General features: G+C 36.1%; 2 protein-coding genes and 1 long non-coding RNA gene across 3 annotated transcripts; 1 reads left to right on the forward strand and 2 right to left on the reverse strand.

The window, feature by feature from the left end:
* Positions 1 to 68: 68 nt before the first annotated feature.
* Positions 69 to 1,838, reverse strand: LOC119192154. The gene is made up of 3 exons (XR_005113584.1): positions 1,754 to 1,838; positions 1,308 to 1,432; positions 69 to 203 (listed from the first exon to the last, which is right to left on the reverse strand). It is a non-coding gene; the product is annotated as an uncharacterized LOC119192154 (long non-coding RNA).
* Positions 1,839 to 6,558: 4,720 nt separating this feature from the next.
* On the forward strand, positions 6,559 to 9,871 carry LOC119192153 (peptidyl-prolyl cis-trans isomerase Fkbp12-like). Its single transcript, XM_037445991.1, is given in 4 exon segments — positions 6,559 to 6,751; positions 8,840 to 9,000; positions 9,231 to 9,261; positions 9,264 to 9,871. Coding segments are annotated over 4 exon segments (324 nt in total). The 5' UTR covers positions 6,559 to 6,714; the 3' UTR covers positions 9,359 to 9,871.
* Positions 9,872 to 16,077: 6,206 nt separating this feature from the next.
* LOC115448415 lies at positions 16,078 to 23,043 on the reverse strand. Its single transcript, XM_037445990.1, is given in 6 exon segments — positions 16,078 to 18,760; positions 18,841 to 19,734; positions 19,737 to 19,963; positions 19,965 to 20,073; positions 22,393 to 22,459; positions 22,948 to 23,043. Coding segments are annotated over 5 exon segments (3,453 nt in total). The 5' UTR covers positions 22,448 to 22,459; positions 22,948 to 23,043; the 3' UTR covers positions 16,078 to 16,592.
* Positions 23,044 to 23,865: the final 822 nt, after the last annotated feature.

A 23,865-nucleotide genomic window follows, 5' to 3' on the forward strand; every position in this document is an offset into this window, starting at 1 on the left:
TATCACTCTTCAACAGCGGATTTGAATTTAACAGTGACATTGTTCAGGCCAATGCCTCCGGAGATCATCAAGCGGTCGGCCTCTGGGAGAATTCTCCTTGTTCGTGCGCCTGCACTGCGGTGATCCTTGTGGTACTGTTGCCGTTGAAGGAGACAGTTTCGGTTTGGACCTCATTGGCCCTACCGCCCCGGTATACGATAGATCTGGAAATAAAGTGGAAATTAGGCAAGAAAGAGCAGAAATGTAAAAAGCGATGGTTACAATAAAAAGTTTAAGCTAAGAACAATTATAATGGCACGAGAAGCCGTGTGGCACTGCCAATTTAAATCGAATCAGTTGTTCGAAAGTTGATAAGAAAATCAAGTTGTTTTTTCGAATTTTGTTAGAATTGTTTCTATCCTACCGTATAACCTACCGCGGTAACCTCCTTTAATGAGGAAATAGGAAAAGGAAAGGAAAGGAAAGAAAAGGAATGGAAAGGAAAGGGAAAGGAGGAGGAAGGGGAAGGAAAGAAAGGGAAAGGAAGAAAGGAGGAAGGAGGAGAAAGGAAAGGAAAGAAGGAGAAGGAGAAAGGAGAAGGAGAGAAGGAGAAGGAGAAGGAGGAGGAAGGAGAAGGAGAAGGAGAAGGAGAAGGAAAGGAGAAGGAGAAGGAGAAGGAGAAGGAGAAGGAGAAGGAAAGGAGAAGGAGAAGGAGAAGGAGAAGGAGGAAAGGAGAAGGAGAAGGAGAAAGGAGGAAAGGAGAAGGAGAAAGGAGAAGGAAAGGAGAAGGAGGAGGAGAAGGAAAGGAAAGGAGAAGAAGGAAGAAAGGAAAGGAAGGTGCTCAGTAGACGAAGCCACAAGCAATAAGACTGGCTAGCACAACGGCTCAGTAAATATGATTAATGCTTAATTATTCTAACCATAATGCTTTCTTTGTTTACTCTTACTGAATGACGACAGCATGAGGTATCGTCGGTCGTTTAGCGCTAAACATGTTGAGTGAATTGTAAGTGAGGTCTTTAATCTATCACAAAATGTTTTCAGAAAACTATATTACTAAAAAGATTTTTCGCCTTAGAGAAAAATGATACAAGAATATCGATTGACAACAGATTATCCCTCGCCAGTCGACACAATTATGGCGGTCTGGCTAACGTGTATTTCGAACAGTTTACTCGGACCACTGTTTTAAGTTTTGGCGTATCTAGGCTACAAATATCCAATAGCAAATATCTATAAAGTTTTAGGTTCTTTAGTAGTGAGAAATGTTTTTCACACAAACGAGACCGCGAGCATTACCTAGTCTATTGTAATTGAATTAACTATACCTCTGCAAAAGAGTGTCTCCGACAGCGATGAATCCAGCGTTAAAGCTAGACCTCGCAGCGGACGTCTTCACCGAGGCAGCATTAGCTCCAAGAACCGCGAGCACCAAGAAGATCAGTGTTTTCATCTGAAATTGTTGATAGTCATAAATAAACACACCTAGCAACATTGTTCTGACCCAATAAAAGAATTCTATAGTGATATTCACTTATGGGTTAAAATCGCATTAGATGGTTTATATATTCACTAGTCTATAAAGCAATTATAGCACTAGTCTATAGAGCAACACCAGAGTTTCTTGCCTGTTCTTCTCTGGTGAGAACTGCTTTCTGAACTTGTGGTAGAGTTAATATTCACGGAATCTAAATAATGTATAACATTTTACGGATTCAAATAATTCATTTCATTTCATTTAAAAAAAATTAGTAATAAACACTTGTGAACTCACCTTTCTTGCAATTGTTTTACGTCTATACAATGAAGCAAGCACAGAATTATACTAAACACTTCCATACCTGAAACAATATATAGTGGGACCGTTTCCGTTATGCTATGCTTATGTTATCGATGATTCAGGCGGGATGATAATCTAAGAAGTATATCTTTTATTAGTTTTAATTAATTTTTTTTTGTTTTGCATATAAATATGGCGTGTTGAAAAAATAGTTATATTATACAGGGTCATTTTGACATTGCGTTACTAAATGAAGCCACATATTCGTCTTCGCCTTTGCTGACGAATGTTTTCACAAAAAATCCTGGTTTTAGTTTTCTGTTTCTTGATCATTTTGTAGTTTTATGCGAGCATGGCGTGTGTGTGGGTGTATTTCTGACTGAAAGTATGATGACACTGCGATGAATTCTCTTAGGGTAGTAGTAGTGGCGTTGGGGCAAAAAAAATTACTTTTTGTTAATATTTATTTTGTTCGAAACTTACCCTTTTTGTACATCTATGGCTCAATTAAATTATTGCAAAGAGTTATTTCCAAGTAGATAAGTATGTGGTTTTATTTAGTAACGCGATGTCAAAATGACCCAGTCTGTGTAGGAAAAGGGTAGACTGAGATGGAAGTAGCACTCACGGTTTACAAAAATAGATTAACCATTCCATATGAGTTAGCTACCCATTTCCAGGCAACTTAATTTTTCTATGTGCACATGGGTTTTTATCCAGTGAACAAGGGCAGCATGTTTATTCCAGGGACGGTCTTTTGCACGAGTACGGCTACCTCGTCAACATGTATACCTAAACAAATTCTAAAAACTTTACACTGCAAGAGGTAAAAGGTATATAAGGTGTAAATCCTCTATAATATCCCACGTAATATGTCATGTTCCGGGACCAGACTGTGTATATTCTATTTCAAACAGGCCGGCATAATTGCGTTAACTATCAGGGGATAATCATCTCTCATCAGGCACTATCTGGACCCCACACCACTTACCATCAGGTGCAGGGGGTCTCTGTGCCGTCCCCGTATAATAAAGGCCTTGCATAGCATCTTAGTCCGTTTACGTTTATAAATCCACTGTACTTATCCCACCAATGAGGCTTGTGGAGTCACCGCAACACGTTCACATCATACGCATTCAACAAGTCTCATTCTCTTTCTCACACGGTATTTTGACAATGCGTAACAAAGACGTAATGCACCGCTTCGCGTTTAAGACGAATAGAAATTGGCATACAGTATATCATTCTACACTTCACAAAGATAACGTAAAACGCCGCGTTAAGAGCTTCCACTGTCATAGTGAGTAAGACCCAAAGCAGGAAATTGTATAAAAAATCGTAACGTACTCATTTAAAAAAAAATAAAATTCCGTTTTTCCGTCTGTCAAATACAGTTTGAATTTGGAATCATGATTAATACCCATTGTTACCGCGGTAAGGTTAGATTACGCCATTACGAGTCCCAGAAGGGTTGAGCCGGTAAGCTAAACATGTACGTAACTGGCAGGGCGTGAGACTCACGTATCGTAATCACATATTTTAAAATTTTACTGATTCACGTTAGCTTGTGTAATCTTGTTATCTATACTACTATATAAATCTGAAGAGTTTTTTTGTTTGAACGCTCCAATTTCAGAAATTAACGGTTCGATATAAAAAAAAATAATTGTGTTGGATAGCAATAGTTGGGACAAAAATAAAAATTCTGCAAAAACCGGGAAATTTATTACTTTTATGAGCTTCCGTTGCACACGCTGCGTAAACGGTTAAATTATGCAACATGAATGTATGACGGAATTGTACCTCTTAAAAAATCCAAAAATATATATATAATTTAAAACAAAGATCCCAGCCACATCTGTCTTACTGACAGAACCCGATAAACTCAAAAACTACCCAACGGATTTCGATAAAATTTGGTATGGAGATAGTTTAAGCCCTGGAAATGACATAGGCTACTTTCTATCCCGGGAAAATATATAGCGTAACTTTTATAACGGAAAACTTTATTCCGGAAAACACTATCACGCGGGCGAAGCCGCGGTCAAATGATTGTAATTATATACAATATGTTTTCGTCTGATACTCGTTGTTTTTATTTGTATATTTTATTTGTTTATTCATTCTTCCTAGATCATATTATCAAAATTCTCTACAATGAAAAATAATTAAAAAAATAAGGCCTTGCTACTCTATCTAACTTTGAATTAGTTAAAACATTTTAAAAATCTATCTATATACTTACATATTTTTAAGTAAACAGATTTATAGGTAAAAATCTGCAGTCTTTCGCATCTTGGCTTGGTCTTGGGTTTTTAACGACGCTTTAGTTTTCCTCATATCCAAGAGCGTCGCCAGTCGATGGCCCAGTAAAGTAAAATATTAAAACCGCGATAAAATTCGTAAAATAGTTTAATTTAAATATCTAACATTCGCGTAAACTTGAGAAATCATTGAGAGCACATGTTCCTCCCCTACTTCCCCTCTCCCTTTACCAATAACATAGAGCAGAACGTAATAGAGCGTACGGATAATTAGGAATGAAATTGGTGAATTCATTCGAGTTTCGACGGACGAGAATGATCGATCAAGCAAGTCAAGGATTTTGGTTGCTTTACATTTGACAACGTTTTTAGAAACTCTAGGTAGGGGAGGGCAGCTGACCCTTGGCGACGCCATTGCTTACATCGCTACTTATGAATAAGTATATGCATCTTATGATTTACCGTTATCCAATAACGACCATGTAGTTTTAGCTATATAGGGTTTATTACATTGTTAATTGTACCAATATTACGATATTATATTTTTTATACGCCGTGTATCCTTTGTTGGAGGTCCTTAAATAAATAAAAAAATTACCAAAATCGTCAACTACCCTATTGTGAAGACTTGGAGCGAAGCCCTTTGTTCCATTAGGGGACATCGGACTTTCCTATTAGGACCTAATGGGTGATAATAATTCACTTCATAGTTGCACCAGCAACAAGGGTCAATTTCTAGATAAATCATGGCCTATGACTTGGCATTATGGTTTTCGACCTTAGTCAGTTCTCCCCTCAAAAATTATTTATTAACTTAAAAATATCTCAACCAAAAAAGAACAACCTTTACCACTTATCATATTAAATATAATGACAATAAAAACGATAAATCATTAGACGAGGCATAAATATTATCATGAACAATTAATTAATATATTCTGGTAAAAGTGATTAAGTATAATTCAAAATGATAATAGGATTTACTGATCAATATCAATACGTTTTGAGTTACTGCCTTATACGGCAAAACGCTCACTGCCTATCGCATCATGGGATAGAATACACACGGTGAAAAGTATTCCTGTTTTCTATGGAGACCGGCCTATGTAAGTACCTACTTACTTATATATTTGATAACACCGGCATAATTGTATCAATTTGCAACGAACAATCTGACTGTTCTGTTCCAGATGCAACACCACTTAAAAAATAATGATATGAATAAATGATAATAAAAATATGATATTCCCCTAAAAACGTCAAAGACACATCAGAGAGAAGCATTACGTTAGCTATCTCTGTTAGGTCTACATATGTATTAGGGGCGGCTGCGGTCGTAGACTTAGACACTTCAACGTCAGAGGAAGCCCGCAGCCGTCCCAAATGCGCCGAAGAGGGCCACCGCGGAGTTTTAGCTGGTAGGCCGTGCATAGGTTAAGTTGTATATAGGGTTAGGGACTCGGCCCGGCGGTCGCCCGAAGGTCACCATCAAATCCGGGCTGCTCAACGCCGGGCCGTAAGGCACGGTTACCCCAGCATAACCGATCAGTCGCCCCCCACGAAGGCTGGGCGGTAGTAATAAGGCACTTTGTCCGCGAAACCAAAAAAGGTCTACATATGTATGACATGGGCACGATATTAGCTTATCATACACATGTATGCTCTCCCTCGAAGTGTGCAGCCCAAGTCTCAGGAGTCCACTCCCCTCGCCAAGAATAATGGAGTGCGCCGCTCTGCATCTGCGCAGCATAGACTCGCGCAACATCCCCTGAAGCGCGTATGCGCATGCCCAGAGGCGCATGTGTGTTCAATTGCTTTCTTTGGTCAATATTTGCTCCATTTAATGTGGTTTTTAACCGCTAAAATGCATTCAATAGTCTGTTGGTTTTGTGTCCTAAATAACTTTTGTTGCAATTATTTTAACACAAATAGGACGTGCCTATACAACACTAAAATAAACGTCTTTACGTTTAAAGAAGAGGACTCTCTCAATTAAATTGTATCTTAAATATGCCTGAGTAGTTGTATTGTGGGTGCGGTATGAATACCGCTAAGGACCATAAAGTTTCGGATCCGAATCCGAGGTCGAACAAAGTACATAATATTGTATTTTTCCGATAAGTATTACACCGATGTCTATAATTCTACATTACATTACATCATGGGACGGAATACATGGCGAAAACGGCGCGTTTTTTAACGATTCTGTCTACTCACTATAATGGGTGCGAATATGTGAGTGCAATGTGATGCAAAAATGTAACTGTTAAAATTTAACAATTTTGAATATTATTAGCATAATGTTCATAATAATCTGTATTGTTTTACATTCAACTGGACTAATTCGAGAATTACAATAAAATTAGATCTCAGACAAAACGGAGACTAGGAATCAGAAATATAAAATCTATTTTTGATAATTTGACTATTGATCACAATTTACAATTATTTTTGTGTTATAAAGATAACTTCACTTTTGTGTATTGAAAAATTCATCTAAAATCCTTAACTCGATTTCACTCGGTGAGTCGAGTTACAATGAGCACAATCGACTCAATTTGCAACACTAGTTCCAGTTTTTAATCTGTGTATTGTGGAGGCGACCGCGTTGCGTCGTATTGGATTTTTCCGACTTTTATTAGCAAAAAAGCATAGTCAAATAACCAAATCTTTACCTGAAAATCTAAAATCATGGGCGTGACCGTAGACACTATTACCCCAGGAGATGGTAAGTGATATAAAAACCACTTTTTTGTGTCTATATGCGGCTTGTTAAATCTAAGTACTATAAGGTTAAAATCTACCTCGCATAGCACTTTATAAGACTAATCTGGTACATTACATGAAAATAGAAAAAAAAATCAAAAACAAATGTCATGGAAAATGCATTATCATTATAGGTAAGTATAATATATTATTTGCAATATTGAAGGCAAGCGTCGCGGCAAGTCACGATATGCCTTCTGTTGCTGTAGATCGTTATAATTCTGATAATTACGCATAATTAACCCACACAGTGCCTTTAATACATAAGTCTAACCATTTGCATATTATTTTCAATGTTTATCGATTATTTCTATACATATTTGTAATGTAATGCAAAAAATAATTATCGATTTTTGCAGTATGCGTACAAATATATCTTTGACATTGGCCTAATAAATAAGTACCTATAAAACACACTCAATATGTACTTATGACCAACAAACAAGCATTTTTATAGTTAATATAGCAAAATATTAGATATGGTGTGATTATCTTACATAGACACTCTTTTTTATTCCGACAAATGGCACTGTTACAATGTAGGCCAATTAAATAGTTACCTATAGATAATAGACAACCAAATTCATTTTTCCTAAGTATGCAGGTATAGTCATCTAAAGACAATAGACAATCAGAAATATTTTTCCTAAGTATCTTAGCTTACAGGAAACAAGTTAGCCAAGTAATTGTTCTATTTAGACATACTTATATAACTTGTATGTTCAAAACAGGTTTGAACAATACCCACAAGTTTCTGTAACAATATGCCTGTTTGAATCCTAGTATGATTACTTTCAATGGTCAGTTAAAACAAGCAATCCTTTCTATTCTGTGTTACCTTGTGCTAGCTCCAAATAATACAGACATGCTATATGCTATTTAGAATTATAATTATTTATATTAGAGATCTATTGAAATATGTGAATTGAAAAACACACAGCCTGCTGTAACAGCGAGTTATGTACTTAATAATTTCTATAGATTATTTTTATTAATATTAATGAAATTTTACTATTACTCATCAAATACGAATATAAACTAAAATATCTAAGATAGATATTAAAAAAAAGTCTTAAATTCTTGTATAAAGATTAAATTATATTGAAAAGTATGAAAATTATATCTTAACCACACCCATAAGTACACCTTCATTGTGTCAATCCGATATCATACAGTGTAACAAAAATATCTTATGATTATGACCAAAAAAAAAGAGTATAATTAGTATAATCAGTTATAACAATTGACTCATCATTTAGTCATCGTTAAGTCAATAAAAGGATTGTCATATCTATTGACATGCTTATTGTAAACATTTTTTTCAGAAACAAGATAACAATTATGTAACAACTGATTATATTTATTTATATACATAAGACTTCATTAATTGTATTGTTGCTTGGGTAAGCCATGAATTGAAAAGCAGGCTGCATTGATTTTAAAAACTTCACATGGCATCATATTTTTATTAATCCATCTAACTTAACTAGTGCTGGTGCTACAATATAATTTATATCTGCAAGGATAACATCCACCATACACAAGGTGTTAAACCCACCATAGTAGCCCATGTCAGTGTATAGCAGTCCAGGATCAGCCTGTGTATATCCAGTTCCAACAAAACGGTACAATTGTGTCGACTGAGCAGAGATGCTTATTTCTCGGCAGTTGACACAATGGGAGCTATTAGACCCCACTGCATTTACCATCTGATGCAGTGTGGTCACAATGATGTGCCCATGTGAAAAAAACTGGGGTTACCATATTGACAAGTGTTTGCTGCATTTGACATCCATTTTGAAGTACAGACAGGCGTGAGACTGGCATTGGTTTAAGATGAGCATTTTAAAAATATGATGTCCTCTGCAAAATTTTCTTCGCCTTGTATAAAAAAATATTTATGTTTACACTAGTTTTATTTTAAATCTACATTTAGATTAACTTATTATATTCAAGAAGACGAGTCTATGGTTTAATTTAATAAATATGTTTAAAATGATCCTGTATTATAAGTTGGAAGATGATTAATCATAAATTTTGATATCCTCAGAGTCCACATACCCCAAGAATGGACAGACCGTAGTAGTGCACTACACGGGCACACTCACCAGCGGGAAGAAGTTCGATTCCTCGCGCGACCGCGGCAAGCCCTTCAAGTTCAGGATTGGCAAGGGAGAGGTGATCCGAGGCTGGGACGAGGGTGTTGCTAAGGTTTGTTCTATATCCTCAATGTAATTTTAAAGAAGCAAGCTTCTCAGGTTGTAAACACATTGCCTGCTCAAATAATAAAACATTTCAAAATTAAATAGATTTGGAATACTAAAACTTTACCATCCACTGAACTGCACTTATCTTCATAAGATGTTAGATAAGTTTTTTCGAATTTTATTCTTAATCTCTATATACATTTAAAAGTACAATAAAGGTTGTATTGTTTTCAGATGTCAGTAGGAGAGCGCGCCAAGCTGACTTGCACCCCGACTACGCCTACGGCCAGCAGGGGCACCCGGGCGTCATCCCACCCAACTCGACCCTCATCTTCGACGTGGAACTCTTGCGTCTCGAATAAGCACCCACTCACCCACAAACATTCTATAAATGAAATTGACGATTGTCAATTGTGTATGGTAGGAATTCTGATCTAAAACTGCCAGTAATACGTGTTCTTCGTGTAAGACCAGTACTGCTTCTATATAACTGTTTCAAGGTTGCCCTTCTCTCGTACTTACTAATTTTATGCCCAGCGTTTCTGTGATCTGATGAATTGATTACTTTGTTGGCAACCCAAACATTCCGATAAAGCATTTTTCGCCTCTTAATATTAAATTATGTAGAAATAGTCCTAGAGTAGTATTGATGTTCGAAAACATCTAAGGCATACAGAATTCTCAATATGTTTAAGTGGGTAGCACAAGACAATTACCAAAATATTTTTATTCTATACACGATTTTGTATGTTCGTACTAAGATCAATTTGTGCACAATGAATTCACAGCTGTGTAGTTTTTGTCATCTTTGTGTGTAGGTAATATTTTCAAAGCTTTATTCAGAAAACTAAGGTATAATAAACTTACGAGATCAATGTTTTTGTTTTATTTCATATTACTCCCATATTTTTTTGGTAGGAATACAGCACAGAAATTACCCCCAATGGAAAAAAAGTTTATGGTGTCTATGGTATCATAGCTCCCAAACAAATTGAACAATTTATATGCAATATTTTTTAAGTAATAGAGATAATTCTTAGCTGTACTTTATGATCTATTCAGGCGTTGTAGATCGGCTCATGTTCTACTCACAAGTACTGGTAGCTGATAATTATATAGTCTGGCCACGCTATCTACCTATAAAGTTATATAAAGCTGAAGTTGAACGCGCTAATCTCGGGAACTGAAAAATTCTTTTAGTGTTGGATAGCCGTTTGTTCGTTGAAGGCTATAAGCTATATATCATCACGCTATAACCAATAGGAGCGGAGTAGTAATGAGAAATGTAAAAACGGAGAAAATTTCTTACTTTTCAGAACTTCCGTTGTGTGCGCTGCGTAAACGGTCAGTTATAAAATAAATATGTACGACGGAATGTTCCTCTTAAAAAGTTCTAATGAATATATTTTAAAAGGAAGTCACGCGCCGCTTCAAACTGCCTGTTTGAACACGTGAAACTCAAAACTACCCAACGGATTTAGATAAGATATGGTATGGCTTAGTTTGAAACCTTGGGAAGAATATAGGCTACTTTCTATCCCAGAAAAATAAAAAGCGTGACTCCCCCTGAAAGATAACATGAAATATTTCAAGATATTTAACATATTTCTGTAAACCAGTAAGGTGAATACATAGTTTAAACCTTTTATTTTAACTTCCTGCCTGAATTTTATTTATATATACTAAAATAAAGGATTTTTTTGCAATGCGAAAAAATGTACCTAAAAATGTCGAGTAGGGCAAGTGCGCCACAGTTAATAGTCGTATGGCGCACTTGCCCCTGATCCATATATAACCAACCTTTTTTGAGAATAAGTTTTACTAATATGAATTATTATTATTAAAATGTTATACTTAACAGCAGAATTTTTTGTACTCAAGGTATTTTGTTTTGAGCCGACTTAAATAAAAGGGCGTATTAGTTAATTCGTTTTTACAAAAGAAAAACTGAAATACCTTGGTCTAGAGCAACTTTACGTGAATAGGTTGCAACTGTTCGATCAGGCACGTTATCTGGATATAATGCAGCTAAAACATATCAAATGTCATAAGGCCAAATTCTAAGTAATTGAGTTACAACGCATTCAAAATTGTTAATTCCTACATTTTTGTATGTTTTTTTTAGTTTTTAGAAATAAAATGGATTTTATATTAGGGTTACCATTTTTTTATTCCAACATATCCGCACACAAAACTCTAACCTAGCAAAAAATATATATCAAAAAATCTAAAATGTTTTCAAGCCCTGATTTACATATATATGGCGCACTTACCCCGAATTTGATTTGACAGCCATAGTTTGTTATAATATTGAGTGATTAAAAATTATCCAAGAGCAATGCGAGTAAAACTTATTTCTCTATGGACTAAAGTGAGTGTTTTCTTTATAATGTTTCATATTGGCGTTTTTACACAGGCGCACTTACCCCATTTCCGGAGGCAAGTGCGCCTACTACCATTTTTTACTTTGAGCAAAATATTATAAATTTATGGTCCGATTTCCTTGAATGGCTATAGGTTGTTATCACAAAATACCAAATATTCTTAAATTAATAAAATTACATTCTTAAGTCAGCACAAAAGAAATTATTTTGCATTGAATCCAGCTATGAAAATTTTATGGCGCACTTCCCCCGACTGACCTTAAATCATGCGGGCGGAGCCGCGGGCAAAAGCTAATCAACTATAATCCACCGGACATCATATTTTATTTTCATATAAAAAAAATATTGACAAACTATAAGTAGGTCTGAAGTTTTCATTTTATCCACTGTAACCCTTGCATCGATTTGTTCTGCCACATATTGCCTGTACGTATATCAACAAGGTGTTCACAAGTCCCGGTTGAAAAAATATCACTGAAACTTGAAAAACCCGAGATTCGAACCGGAGAGTGATAATGACACGCCCGAATGAATATGTCAACTTAGTAGGTATAACAGTGTAAGCGACTGCACCTGAAAAGGACTTAATATAAAAATGTTATCTATACTAATACTAGTTTTGCCTACGTCTCCGCCCGCGTGAAGTTTTGCGTCGAATATATTTCCGGGGATAAAAGTAGCCTATAGCACTCGGGATACTGTAACTTCCGATGTATCAGTTCCTAAGATAGCGCTTTCAAATAAACTATTCAGCTTTATAATAGACATGCCCATCGGATTGTCAAACTAAAGTGGCAGTTGGCCGGGCACATAGCTCGCAGAACTGATGGTCAATGAGGCAAGGTTCTGGAGTTGAGGCCACGAACTGGCAACCGCAGCGCCGGACGTCCACCTACGAGGTGGACAGGTGACCTCATGAAAATCGCGGGTCGCTGGATGCGGGCCGCTTCTAATAGGTCAATCTGGAAATCTTTGGGGCAGATCCATGTTCAGCAGTGGACATCCTGCAGCTGATGAAGTATATCATATCGGATTTTTTTTCAAAGCTAGTGTTTTATATAGGTACCGAAATGAGTTTTGTCTCGAAGCAGTAAAGAAAAAACAACGTAAGTATTTTAACCATTTATTGTTAATTTTCGACCTGCAGCTTGTAATTTCAGTAGATAAAGTATTTTTAAATTAACTGAAACACAGACTTTAGGGTACCTTTATTAATCAACTTAAAAAAATTCTCTTACACTTAATCTACTGTCTTCCGCTAAAACAGCGTATTTACAAGGCTACTCGAATAAAAATAGACATTTTCACAATATACTTTACGTCTCGCAAACTTTTAAGTAACATATCTACAAACTTATTTCAAATCATTCATAGTTCACTTTGGGTGATCGAATCAAAATTGCCAACATTTCTGATATTTAAGACATCGCATGCAGTATGATATAAAAATATTATATTTTATCAATCATCAAATTATGCAATATTTTTATTTTACTTTCGGTGACGTAACGCTACAAACAATTTTTAAGTGTAATTACATACATAATATAATACTTATATCCATGGGCGCCGAGAAGAGGGTGCAGGCACACCCATTACTCAGAAATAAACCACGAAAAATATAAGTCACTAAATAGATCGGCAACACTGGGAACTATCGAACATAGAGGTTTTACTATGAAAAAAAAAACTTTATATTATGTAACATGGTACGTAGGTGCAGATGCATCCCCCTAAAACTAATCTTGGCGGCGCCCATGTATGTATATCGGCGATATTTTATAGGAAAATACAATACAAACATGGAATACTGTTGCTCAATCCTATATTTAAATATTATAGTTAGGTCATATTTCACTGTACTAATTTGGATAGAGCATCAGAATATATAAATGAGTATAAACAATCAACCATCCTCGAAAAAAACGTAGCTGCCAACATCACTCAGGACCTTATCACAACTAAAAAAGGTTACAGATAGTTAGTCAAATAACTGAATCCTTTATTAATATATATTTAGCGTACAATTTAAATGATCTTGAAAGTTCTTTGTTTAGGTGAAATTTGAAGTCAGATATTCGCAAAATCTCCAAAAGCCATGGTTGACTATAGCTGCAATGGATCTACCTGTCATTTGTGCTTAATTTTAATTCTCACTCGTTATCATATTTGTAAGAAAAACTAGTCAGTTTACCGGGATTAATTCGTATTTTAATAGTTTATATTTAAATAGTATTTGTCGAGGATGGTAATTAATCATATGACCCTTATAATAAACACTTCCACCTCCAGTACCAAGTGAAAAAATATTGAATTTGTAACGAAACGTCTTGGATATCTTTAATCTGATTGCATAGTTTCGAAGTGGAAAATAACATTTCTTAATATTCCCCGCATATTATCACAAAAGATATGACAAAGTAATTAATACATAAAAAATGCTAATCAATATTAAATAATGTATCATTAATATGCTGCGATCAGTTCGTTACATAACATTGTAACCTTGTTACAGTTGCATTATAATCTATTATTTTACATTTGGTCGAATTATCAAAACGAGTCGACTTCGGCCATTCCTAGGTCGACTGGTCGACTAACCGAAGTCGACCAAGTGGTATGTATTTTTTTTTACTGTTGTGTATTATATGACAGGCGAAGGTGTCATGAAAAAAAATGTAACAGCACTTCATACAATGAGTTATAAGCCACATGCAAACTAACAAATTCAAAACAACAAATCGCCTATACACTTTTGTTTTTACCAACATATTTTCTTTATAAACAAAGTTTTTTTTAAATTAAACTTAACGTGTATAGACGATTTGAAGTTTTGAACTTATTTAGCTATTTATGTGGCTACATGACGGCATGAAAGTGACATTGTAATTTTTTAATATTTCTCTTCAAGTCACCAATGGTGTTATAATACAAAAAAAATATGTACATACCATATTCATTCACTCATATATACAATTGTTTTCTTGTGAAAATTTCAAGAGCTATCAATCTCACAATCCAACTGTACTCATATTAAAGTCGACTCGACTTGTTAATTTACCTTCACAAGACAGCACAAACAAGTCTACATTGAGCATTAAAATATAGACTCGTTAACGACTTATTATAATAAATAATATATTAAATACTACGAGAGAAATATTACTTACGATGCATTTTACAATCTGGTCAGATTTGATGAATATGAATAAATATTGTAGGACAATGTACAGACGAGCATAAAACTAAAAAAAATATACTTCTGTTACTGCAACTAAATTCTTACTTAATAATTTGCAAACCAAAACTTTTTCTCTTTCAAAATAATTATATATTTCGCTGGCTCACTATTACATATTTTTTTAAATTGGAAAGATTATATTTAAATATATAATTTCAATAAAAAATTTAAAACAATAATTATTGGTTTATCTTTTGTTTTTTATTGCTTTGAATAACGAGACGAGCTTGCTGTTCGCCTAATGGTAAGCAATACGACCGCCCATAAACAGTAGAAACACCATCCAACACCTTGAATTACAAAGTATTGTTTGGTATTCCACTGCGCTCGCCATCCTGAGACATGAGATGTTAAGTCTCATTATGTCCAGTAGTTACACTGGCTATAATGTCTTGTTATCTTTTGGGGTTATTGCAATTTTTTACTGAAAAAAACATAGAATCATGCCGACAGTTGAAATGCTAATTTACGTGAGCGACATTGAGTTTCATACATATTTACAATCACCACTTTTTTCTATGTTTTTGTAAACTAGATAAAAAAAAACGAAAAAAAATATCGCTTAAATCAATTAGCCTTTTAACCGTTGATATATATAATTCAATTTGTGCAAAAATATTGTAGGACCTTGTAAAAGTGAACCAAGGATTACTCTCCCGTTTATCAACATACAATACTTAATCTAACAAAATATACTTTAATTTACAGGAACTTAGTGAATTAGAACTTTCTCCATAATACAATTAACAAGACAATGTATGCAAGTATTTGTGACGTTAATACAAAATATTGCATTTTTTTTTTTATAAAATCTGTGGCTACATATAATTTTAGAACATTAAATTAAATTCCGTTAGCACAAAATTAGTTTTAACACAAAAAAAATATCTAAACGACTTAGGCCAATGCATAAACACTTTTTTTATACATGCATAACAAATTAATCTCACTGCACCTGATGGTAAGTGGAATGGAGTCTAATAGAAAGTCGACTGATGACATATGATTACCATTCGACAGTCGACACAATTATGCCGGCCTGTTGGAACCGGATACACAGGCTGATCCCGGAACGCGACACACGTGGGCCACTATGACGTTAACACCTTGTGTACGGTGGTCACTATCCGGGCGGATTTAAAATATATACTACTACTAGCAAAGCATTTTTATCTGAGCATGAATTTGGCGAAGTGGGTTAAATAAAAAAATACATAATTGTTAGGTTATACATCAAAAAGGGGCTTAGGCAACTTTGCACTGACTGTATGTTAATGTATGTCTATTTTTAGTTTCACCCAAAACGACATGAAAGTTATTTGTTTTATTCAGTTAATTTGCACAACTGTGAAACATGAAAATATACGGATGACATACAGTTGAACACAAAAGTAGCTGAACAAATTTGAAACTTCAAAACTTTTTTACATTAACTACTATCGATACATATTTTTTAGTTTATCTAAAATAAAGTAACCCTTTGGAGTTTATTTTAGTGAAAAAAAAATGTTGTTGAGCCACTTTTGTAGCTGACTGTACTTAACGGATTTTCTTACACTATTACAAGGTTCATATATCATGCATACATCGTTAATTTTTGTGATGTTAACCATGTCTTCAATTTTGTTCAAAGATGCACACTCGTTATCAAAAGCATTAGAAAATGTACCCAATCGTTAAGAAAATAATTTCGAAATTACAACAGCTAGCACAATCTATCACAAGTTGTTCAATAACTCCCAATATGTACATAAAAAACGATTCAATACTAATATTTGCAAGACTTGAAAATTCACAAAGTTTGAACAGATTTGGCCATAACTTTTTGAAAAGAATAGAAAAACAGTTCAATTGTATCGTACATTCACTCACATTCCACGAAATATTCACGACTTCGAACCATATATTCGGCAAAAGTCCTTGGAGAAGTAACCAGCGACGTACCAACATATGTACCGAGTCATTCACAACTCACGGCTTAGGTAAAGGTTTGAGAGGACCTAAGCTGAGCAAACCATCAGCGCCGAGCGCCTGCAGACTACTCGTCATCCCATTGTGCATATTATGTACCGATATAACAGGAATACCAAAACATCCTCCCGCTAATTCCCTATTCGCTAAAGGTATGAAACTATAAATGCCTAAATTACTCAATCTCTTAAGGTTGTCCTCCTGCGCCAAGTCTACTACGGGCAATCCTAGCTCCCGGTTTGGTCCTGTCACATTGTGGAACACCCTTTTATGATGCTGCAATTGTAAGGACTTAGGGTAAGATGCTGGACACTCGTCACACTTAAACAAGGGTACTTTGCTCTGAGGATGCGCGTTCGTCATGTGAACTGTCAAAGAATTTTGGTTCATAAACATCTTCTTGCAGATTTTACACGACAGCATACCACCGCCCACCTTCGCTTCGGGTATCGAGAAGTTACTGGACTTTGAAGTATGTTTGATGCTGACACCTGCTCCGAGGTTAGGTATATGGGGCAATGGCCGCTCGGGGGTCGGCGAGCGACTCTTCTGCTTCTGTTTGATGCTGATCCCTCTCGACGCGAGCACGTTAGCCATTGCACTAGCCTCTTTATTTACAGTTTTCTTCGTTATGGAGATTTGACTTCCCAGATTGATTTTATCTTTGGCACCTTGCACGCTGTGGATCATGGGCAGACCTTCCCTTTGCTTCTGCATCGCCATGACCGTGCAGTCTTCGTTATCATGTTTGTCTGGTAACAACATCGACGGTCGCTTTTTGGCATTGTTGGCTCCCATCGGTATATTCGCTGGTCTTTTCATCGGCATGCGCATGCCCGGTTTAGCTCCTCGTACTTGGCCGTGGACTTGGATACCAGGCCTGATAGACGGCCTCTGCCCTCGGATACCAGGCATTCTAGGTCGCGGACCCATAGCACCAGCTGCCATTCTAATTTGATTAGGTGGGGGCATCTGTCCCCCTATCATTTGACCAGGAGCAGAAGGCTGGGAAGACAATTCTGAGCTCACTGGAACAGGTTGACCAGGCATTCCCACTAGCTGACCCGGTGGAAACGTTTGTACGTTTTGTATTCGTACACCGCTGTTATTCGGAGATTTCATTGTGCCTCCAGGACTTGATGAAGGTACATACGGCGCTCCAACCGGTGGGCCCATTTGCCCTTGCATGTTGGGCATACCCGCAGGACTTTGTCCGTACACTGACTGCTGCATACTTTGTAAGGGAGAACTAGTAGAATATTGAGACGGCGGAGCAGAAAACTGCGGTGTTGTGCCTGGATAAGTGGAACTGGGCATCGACGTTGGAAACTGTCCATATCCTTGCGGTCCCATATAGTGCTGCCCCGGATATTGACCTGGCATTTGATTTCCACCAGATGGGCCGTACATGTTATTTTGCCCTTGGTACCCTGGATTCATATTTTGCCCTGAAGGATAAGCGTTATAAGGTGGAGGCGGGCCCATAACGCCTCCCGCACCAGGATAAGCTTGGATATTAATCATCACATTCTGTTGGTGCGTGAAGCCTGGGCCGCTGCCACCTATTGTAGATAATTTTCCAACTTGGTCAGCAAGTTGTTTTACAGGTAACAAACTCGATAGAATATTTGACGTTGGATTATAAGGTAGCAATGTGGATGACGAAGGCGCGACTAAGCTCCTGGAGTGTCCCGTCATTCGCTTGTGGTCCTCTAATAGCGACAAATCAGTAAACCTAGTATTGCATATATCACAAGAATGTTGAGGCCCTAAAGTATCTAAAGATATGTATTCACTAGCTTCTGATATCGAGAGATTCTCCTTCTTCGCAGAGTTAGACAGCAAACTCTCGAAAATATCGTCAGCGCTTTTTTCAAGCATATCTATTGGTGGTTTTGAGTCTGGTGCGTTCCAATTGAAATTGTGTTGTTTTTCTAAGGAAGACGGTGCCGACAATCTCGACGAGAGGACGCTAGATGTACCGTAGCCTGATTGTGATGTTGAAAATGCTGGCGGCACAAACGCAGGTTGAGGGTTTTCCGTTTTTGGTACAACTGGCTTGATGTCAGGGGCTGGTGTGGCTGAAACCACACAACAGTCATCATCCTCGTCATTCGAATCACCGTTAATTTCTATGACTGTTGCACTATTATCTTCCATTTTAGCTACTGAAAACAGTGGGGTTCCTGGGATGGATCCTTCACTAGATGCACTGTTAGGAGCTGGAGTAGATCTGTTATTGGAAAACAGCGGTTGAGGGATTGCAAAGAGCTTGCATCAGGTTCAGACTTTACAGTAGCTAACATTGGCGTAGATTTACCATCGCCGAATGGCACCAGCGGAGGTGGCGAAGTCCTTTCTGACTTTATTTGAGTCGAGAATAGCGGTATACTTGACGATTGTTCACCTACATCGACTTCCTTTTTGACTGTTACATTCTCCATTACATTTTGCGTCTGAATTCTATCGGGTGTAGGTGGTGTGGTAGACGTAAGTTCTTTCGTAGGCGTTGGAATTTCTCTGGGTGGTATCGGAAGATTTGCACCTCGCTTTGGCGTCTGTTTTATGGCCGGCCTTCCAGATGGCTTTAGCGGAGGCATTTCTTTAATAACTGGTTGAGAAGCTGTTTTCAAGGCTATTTTCATAGGCTCAACTTTAGCAATAGTTTTACCTTGCAAACTTTTAAGTGGTGTTCCGATGTTAGGGATTTTGACCGATGAACTTTTATCAGAATCGTTGCTTTCGGAATTTTTCCGGTTGTCAGGTTGTTCATCGGCAGAATCATTGTCAGGAGCAGAACCATCTTGGTCGCTTGACTTATGATCTTCCTCGTTTCCATCTGGCTCCTCTTCGTTTCCACTACCCTCATCCTCGTCATCGGAAGCTTTAAAATCTTTTAATCCGTTCACTACTTTAAATGAATTCGTGTTATTTCCGGACGATTTGAGTTTCAATTTAATCCCTCCAAGGTTCCCTAACTTTTGCATCACATCACTTTTAACGGGTTCTGCATCGGGCTCTTTCTTTATGGGTGATGAGTTCTTTTTAATTGTAAATCCTAGACCGCTTAATTTATTTAACGCCGAATTTGAAGATTTGTCTGGTTCTGGATTAGATTTCTTGATGGAGATGCCCGTTTTTTAAGTATTTGGGATATGTCGATCTTCTGTGGGGGTACTTTAACCGGTGGCGGACTCTCTTCTTCCTCCGACCAATTCTCATCTTCGGACGGAATATCTTCGTCGTCGGAAGGCAGTCTTTCTAACACGACTGACGGCAAGGAAACGTGCTGAATCAGATGGTTCTCTAGCTCTTCCCAGTTACGAAAGTCCTCGTCGCAAGTGTAGCAGCGATGTTCTATCTTTGGTTTTTATAAGAGCACCGGATGATTGGAGCCTTTTCAATATATCCGCGACGTTGTTTGTCGGCGGTTTGATTTCTTCTTGATAGATCGCGTCGGCCGAATCCTGGCCGTCACCATCTGTAATATGCAAAGGAAACAATTAAAACATATTTATTTCAGAAGCTCATAACTGTATTTACTAACTTATAAAGTAATTTTGTACGTTAATTGTATTTGTTTTCCAAAAAAATTTGCAATAGCATTGGCTAATATATTTCCAGATTTTTTGGAAATACAACGTATCTTTTCTTATAATGTATTGAACAATGTTATCCCAAAAATCTTTAAAGATATATAGAACATTTGGTCACTTTTTTAAGGTTTAAATTAAAGATTAAATGAAGGTTACTGCTATAAGTTCACAATTTAAAACGCTATTATGTTTTTTTAAATATTGATATTTCCCAAAATGTCTAATTTGTTAACTTCTACATTTAGGTATACACAAGTATATTGTACGTTTAAATCATTTTATAATATATTTACAAAGCCATGCTATATTTAATCATTCAAAATGCACACGTAACTAAGGAAAAAGATTCGTACTAAGGAAGTCTGGCATAATTCCAAACAATTTTAAATAGGCGCGAATAACAATCTGCATCATTCTACCTATATAAGTACATATCTAAACACGTATTACAGTGGCATAGGTCAGTTACCATTAACCTTTTAACTTATAACATTGTCTTGATTCATAATAAATATATATTTACCATTTTTATTGAGTTTTTTTTTCTCTCCAAGATCTAAACGATTTTTTTTTCACGTAATTATCCCCGAAAGGATAATGCGGTGGCGCAACCAGGGCTTCCACTTTTCGCCAAGTGTGTTCCATCCCATGTTGTGATAGGAGGCGAGCCTATCGCCATATCGGGCACAAATGCCAGACTCCGAGCTGATACTGAACAGAATAACCCAAATGCCCGATCCGGGATTCGAACCCAGGACCTCAGATGCCGTACCGCGCATGCTGCACAACCACGCCACCGAGGCAGTCTAAGACAGTATAGGATTATGAAGGTTAGTACTACTTACATGCAACATTGCTTGTGATAATATAAATTTCGTAAACAATGCTTTTTAGCACAAAACATTTTAGCCCATAATAAAAATCTAATATTATATTTAATTAACACGTGCTAAAAATGATTAAGGTAAAACTCTACAAATAAGCACAGGTTCCTATAGAAAACGCTTCAGGGAAGGAAAAAACCTATTGTTATCAAATTACTTATTAAAACTATATAATAATAATTTATTAATGAAGTCGAATACTTCACTAACAAGTTATTTTTAACGATAATAATATTGAAGTATAAGATTGAGGTAAAATAGGAAGTTATTTGTTTACATTAGGTTTATAATTTACCAATAATTTAAAGTCAAAATTATCTAAAATAAAAACAATACAAAACATGCGATACTGTAAACCAACAGTCTTACTTATAAAAAATAACGCAAAGCTATGCTTAGTTATATTTGTACTAATCCGCTCGTATACTTCTATTCAGTGTTTAGCTTTTTCTTACTCAAAAACTTGACTAAAAAAGCAAAAACGATGAATAAATTACCAAGCAACACATAGCGAACTTTACATCGGAGCAAATTATAATATCGAAATCCAATTTTGATAAAATCACAGTACCCGGCCTTTACAATAATATTTAATATCAAAACACAAATTTACTCGATCAGCTGTAAGTCAAACCCGCCATCTTGCCTCTTAAGTAGATTTAAATTAGGAACCGGTTATGTTTTTGACAGCTATTTAAGCAATTCTTAACCGCCTCTTAACGGTAAAACAAATTTATAAGTAAGACTGTTTATAAGTAAGTTTCCAATAAACGACTCCAATCATAATCTTCGATCCGATCCCGACAATCAACCAATCAAAACAACTCATTAACAAGCTTGTCAAAAACTTCGTTCTGATTGGTCCATTTTCGCGATGGATTGAAAAAAGCGATTGGGATAGTTTATCAAAAAAGCGATTAATCTACAACGAAATTGTATTTACGGTGTTTTTTATTTATTTTTTATTTATAGATGAAAATTTAAATCTTCAAATTAATAAAAAAAACTAACAATTATACACGTCAATTTATTTTTTTAACGGGTTAAGTCATTATATTGAATTGCTTGACAAAATGCTTTTTTTTTAATATAAATGTTCTAAGTACAACTAAATATACTTTATGAATTCCTTTTAAATATGCGTTATTATTAGGCTTTCCTAATTGTTCTTGATATATTAAAGGCAAGCGCTCAAACGCCATCTTGCCATTTAGTAAGAGAAAAAGAGATTGTTTTCCCATGTGGCTTGTCTCTTATAAATCTAACTTCGCCATTTATGATTACCGATTGATAAAATATAAATTATTATATAAAACAAACCTGAATCATCATTTGTTGGTGATGATGCATATTCAGATTCAAGCTTTGTTGCCATGACTTATGATACCTGAAAACAAGTTAATTTGCCTTTAATCTGATGATCACTATTTTCAATCGCTTTTCTTTGTTTTGTTGATTAATCATTTAAAACAAAAATAAGTCATAAAAAGAAACAAAAAATGACATAAATGCGTTAAATATAAAAGCTTTATAGGTTCATAAAAAATCATGCTAATTCGAACAATAAAACGCACTTTGCACACGCAAACACACCTAAAAATCAATTAATCTATAATCTATAATATGAAATATTATAGATTAATTGATTTTTTCTATTATTTACCTCAAGCAAACAAACAATTATTTTCCTCAAGCAAACGCCAACAAGAATATCAAAGACCATCAACCCTATTTGGTTCAAACCATTAGTTACTATTTTTATATATTATTTGATGAACGAATGTATTAAAAAAAAGAGAAATGAGACGAAAAATAACTCGACAATAATTCATACAAACTATTTCATTACGTACATTTATTTTGAGAAATACTCACATATCCCAGTAAAGTCACAGTATAAACGGAATATCATTATGATGCCCAAAGACGTGCACATTCAATAGCAATAGTAGAAACTATGAATATGGTATACCATTTTATAAGGAAAATAAAAAAAGACTCTAATTCATTGCATTAAATATCACGAAAGGATTTTTAATGGCCCTAACAATTTAGCGACGTATTTTAGCTTGTTGTTATAAAATTTCGCCCGATTTCATAAACGCTATTTATCTAAGGACGGAGCATTGCTGTGATAATAAATCTGTTTGTAAGTGCTGACGGCATGGCAGACTTTGCAGTGCGTAGGCATGGGCCGTTGTGATTGGCTTATATTGAAATACAACTTTAATCTAGTTGGCTGTAAGATAAACAAAGCTGAACTAACAGCAAGCTGTCAGATAAACAAAGCTGAGAAACAGACTTGATATCACAGCAATGCTCCGTCTTTAGATAACTAATGTTCATGAATACGGGCTGAAGATAACATATTGTATAAATACGATAAATATTAGATTTGCCCGCGGCTCCGCCCGCGTGATAAATTTTTTTACGGGCTAAAGTTTTCTGTTATAAATAACACCCTGTATATTTTCCCGTGATAGAAAGTTGTCAATGTTCTTCCCAGGGTCTCAAACTATCTCCATACCAAATTTCATCTAAATCCGTTGGGTAGGTTTTGAGTTAAACGTGTCAGACAGGCAGACAGATGCAGCGGTCCGCCCTGTGGAATGGGGGCGTTTGGAGAATTCCACCACGGTATCCCCTGCCTGTCGTAAGAGGCGACTAATAGGGGCCACAAAGGGGGTCGTCGGCGGGCAGCAGGGGGCTGTCCGCCCTAGTGCATTTCTGTGCATTTTTGCACATTTGTCGGTTGACCCCCGGATGGACGGCAGTGTGTAGTTGGCCTCACGC

The sequence above is a fragment of the Manduca sexta genome, unplaced genomic scaffold, assembly GCF_014839805.1.
Source record: "Manduca sexta isolate Smith_Timp_Sample1 unplaced genomic scaffold, JHU_Msex_v1.0 HiC_scaffold_2403, whole genome shotgun sequence".
In the NCBI taxonomy this organism is placed as follows: Eukaryota; Metazoa; Arthropoda; class Insecta; order Lepidoptera; family Sphingidae; genus Manduca; species Manduca sexta.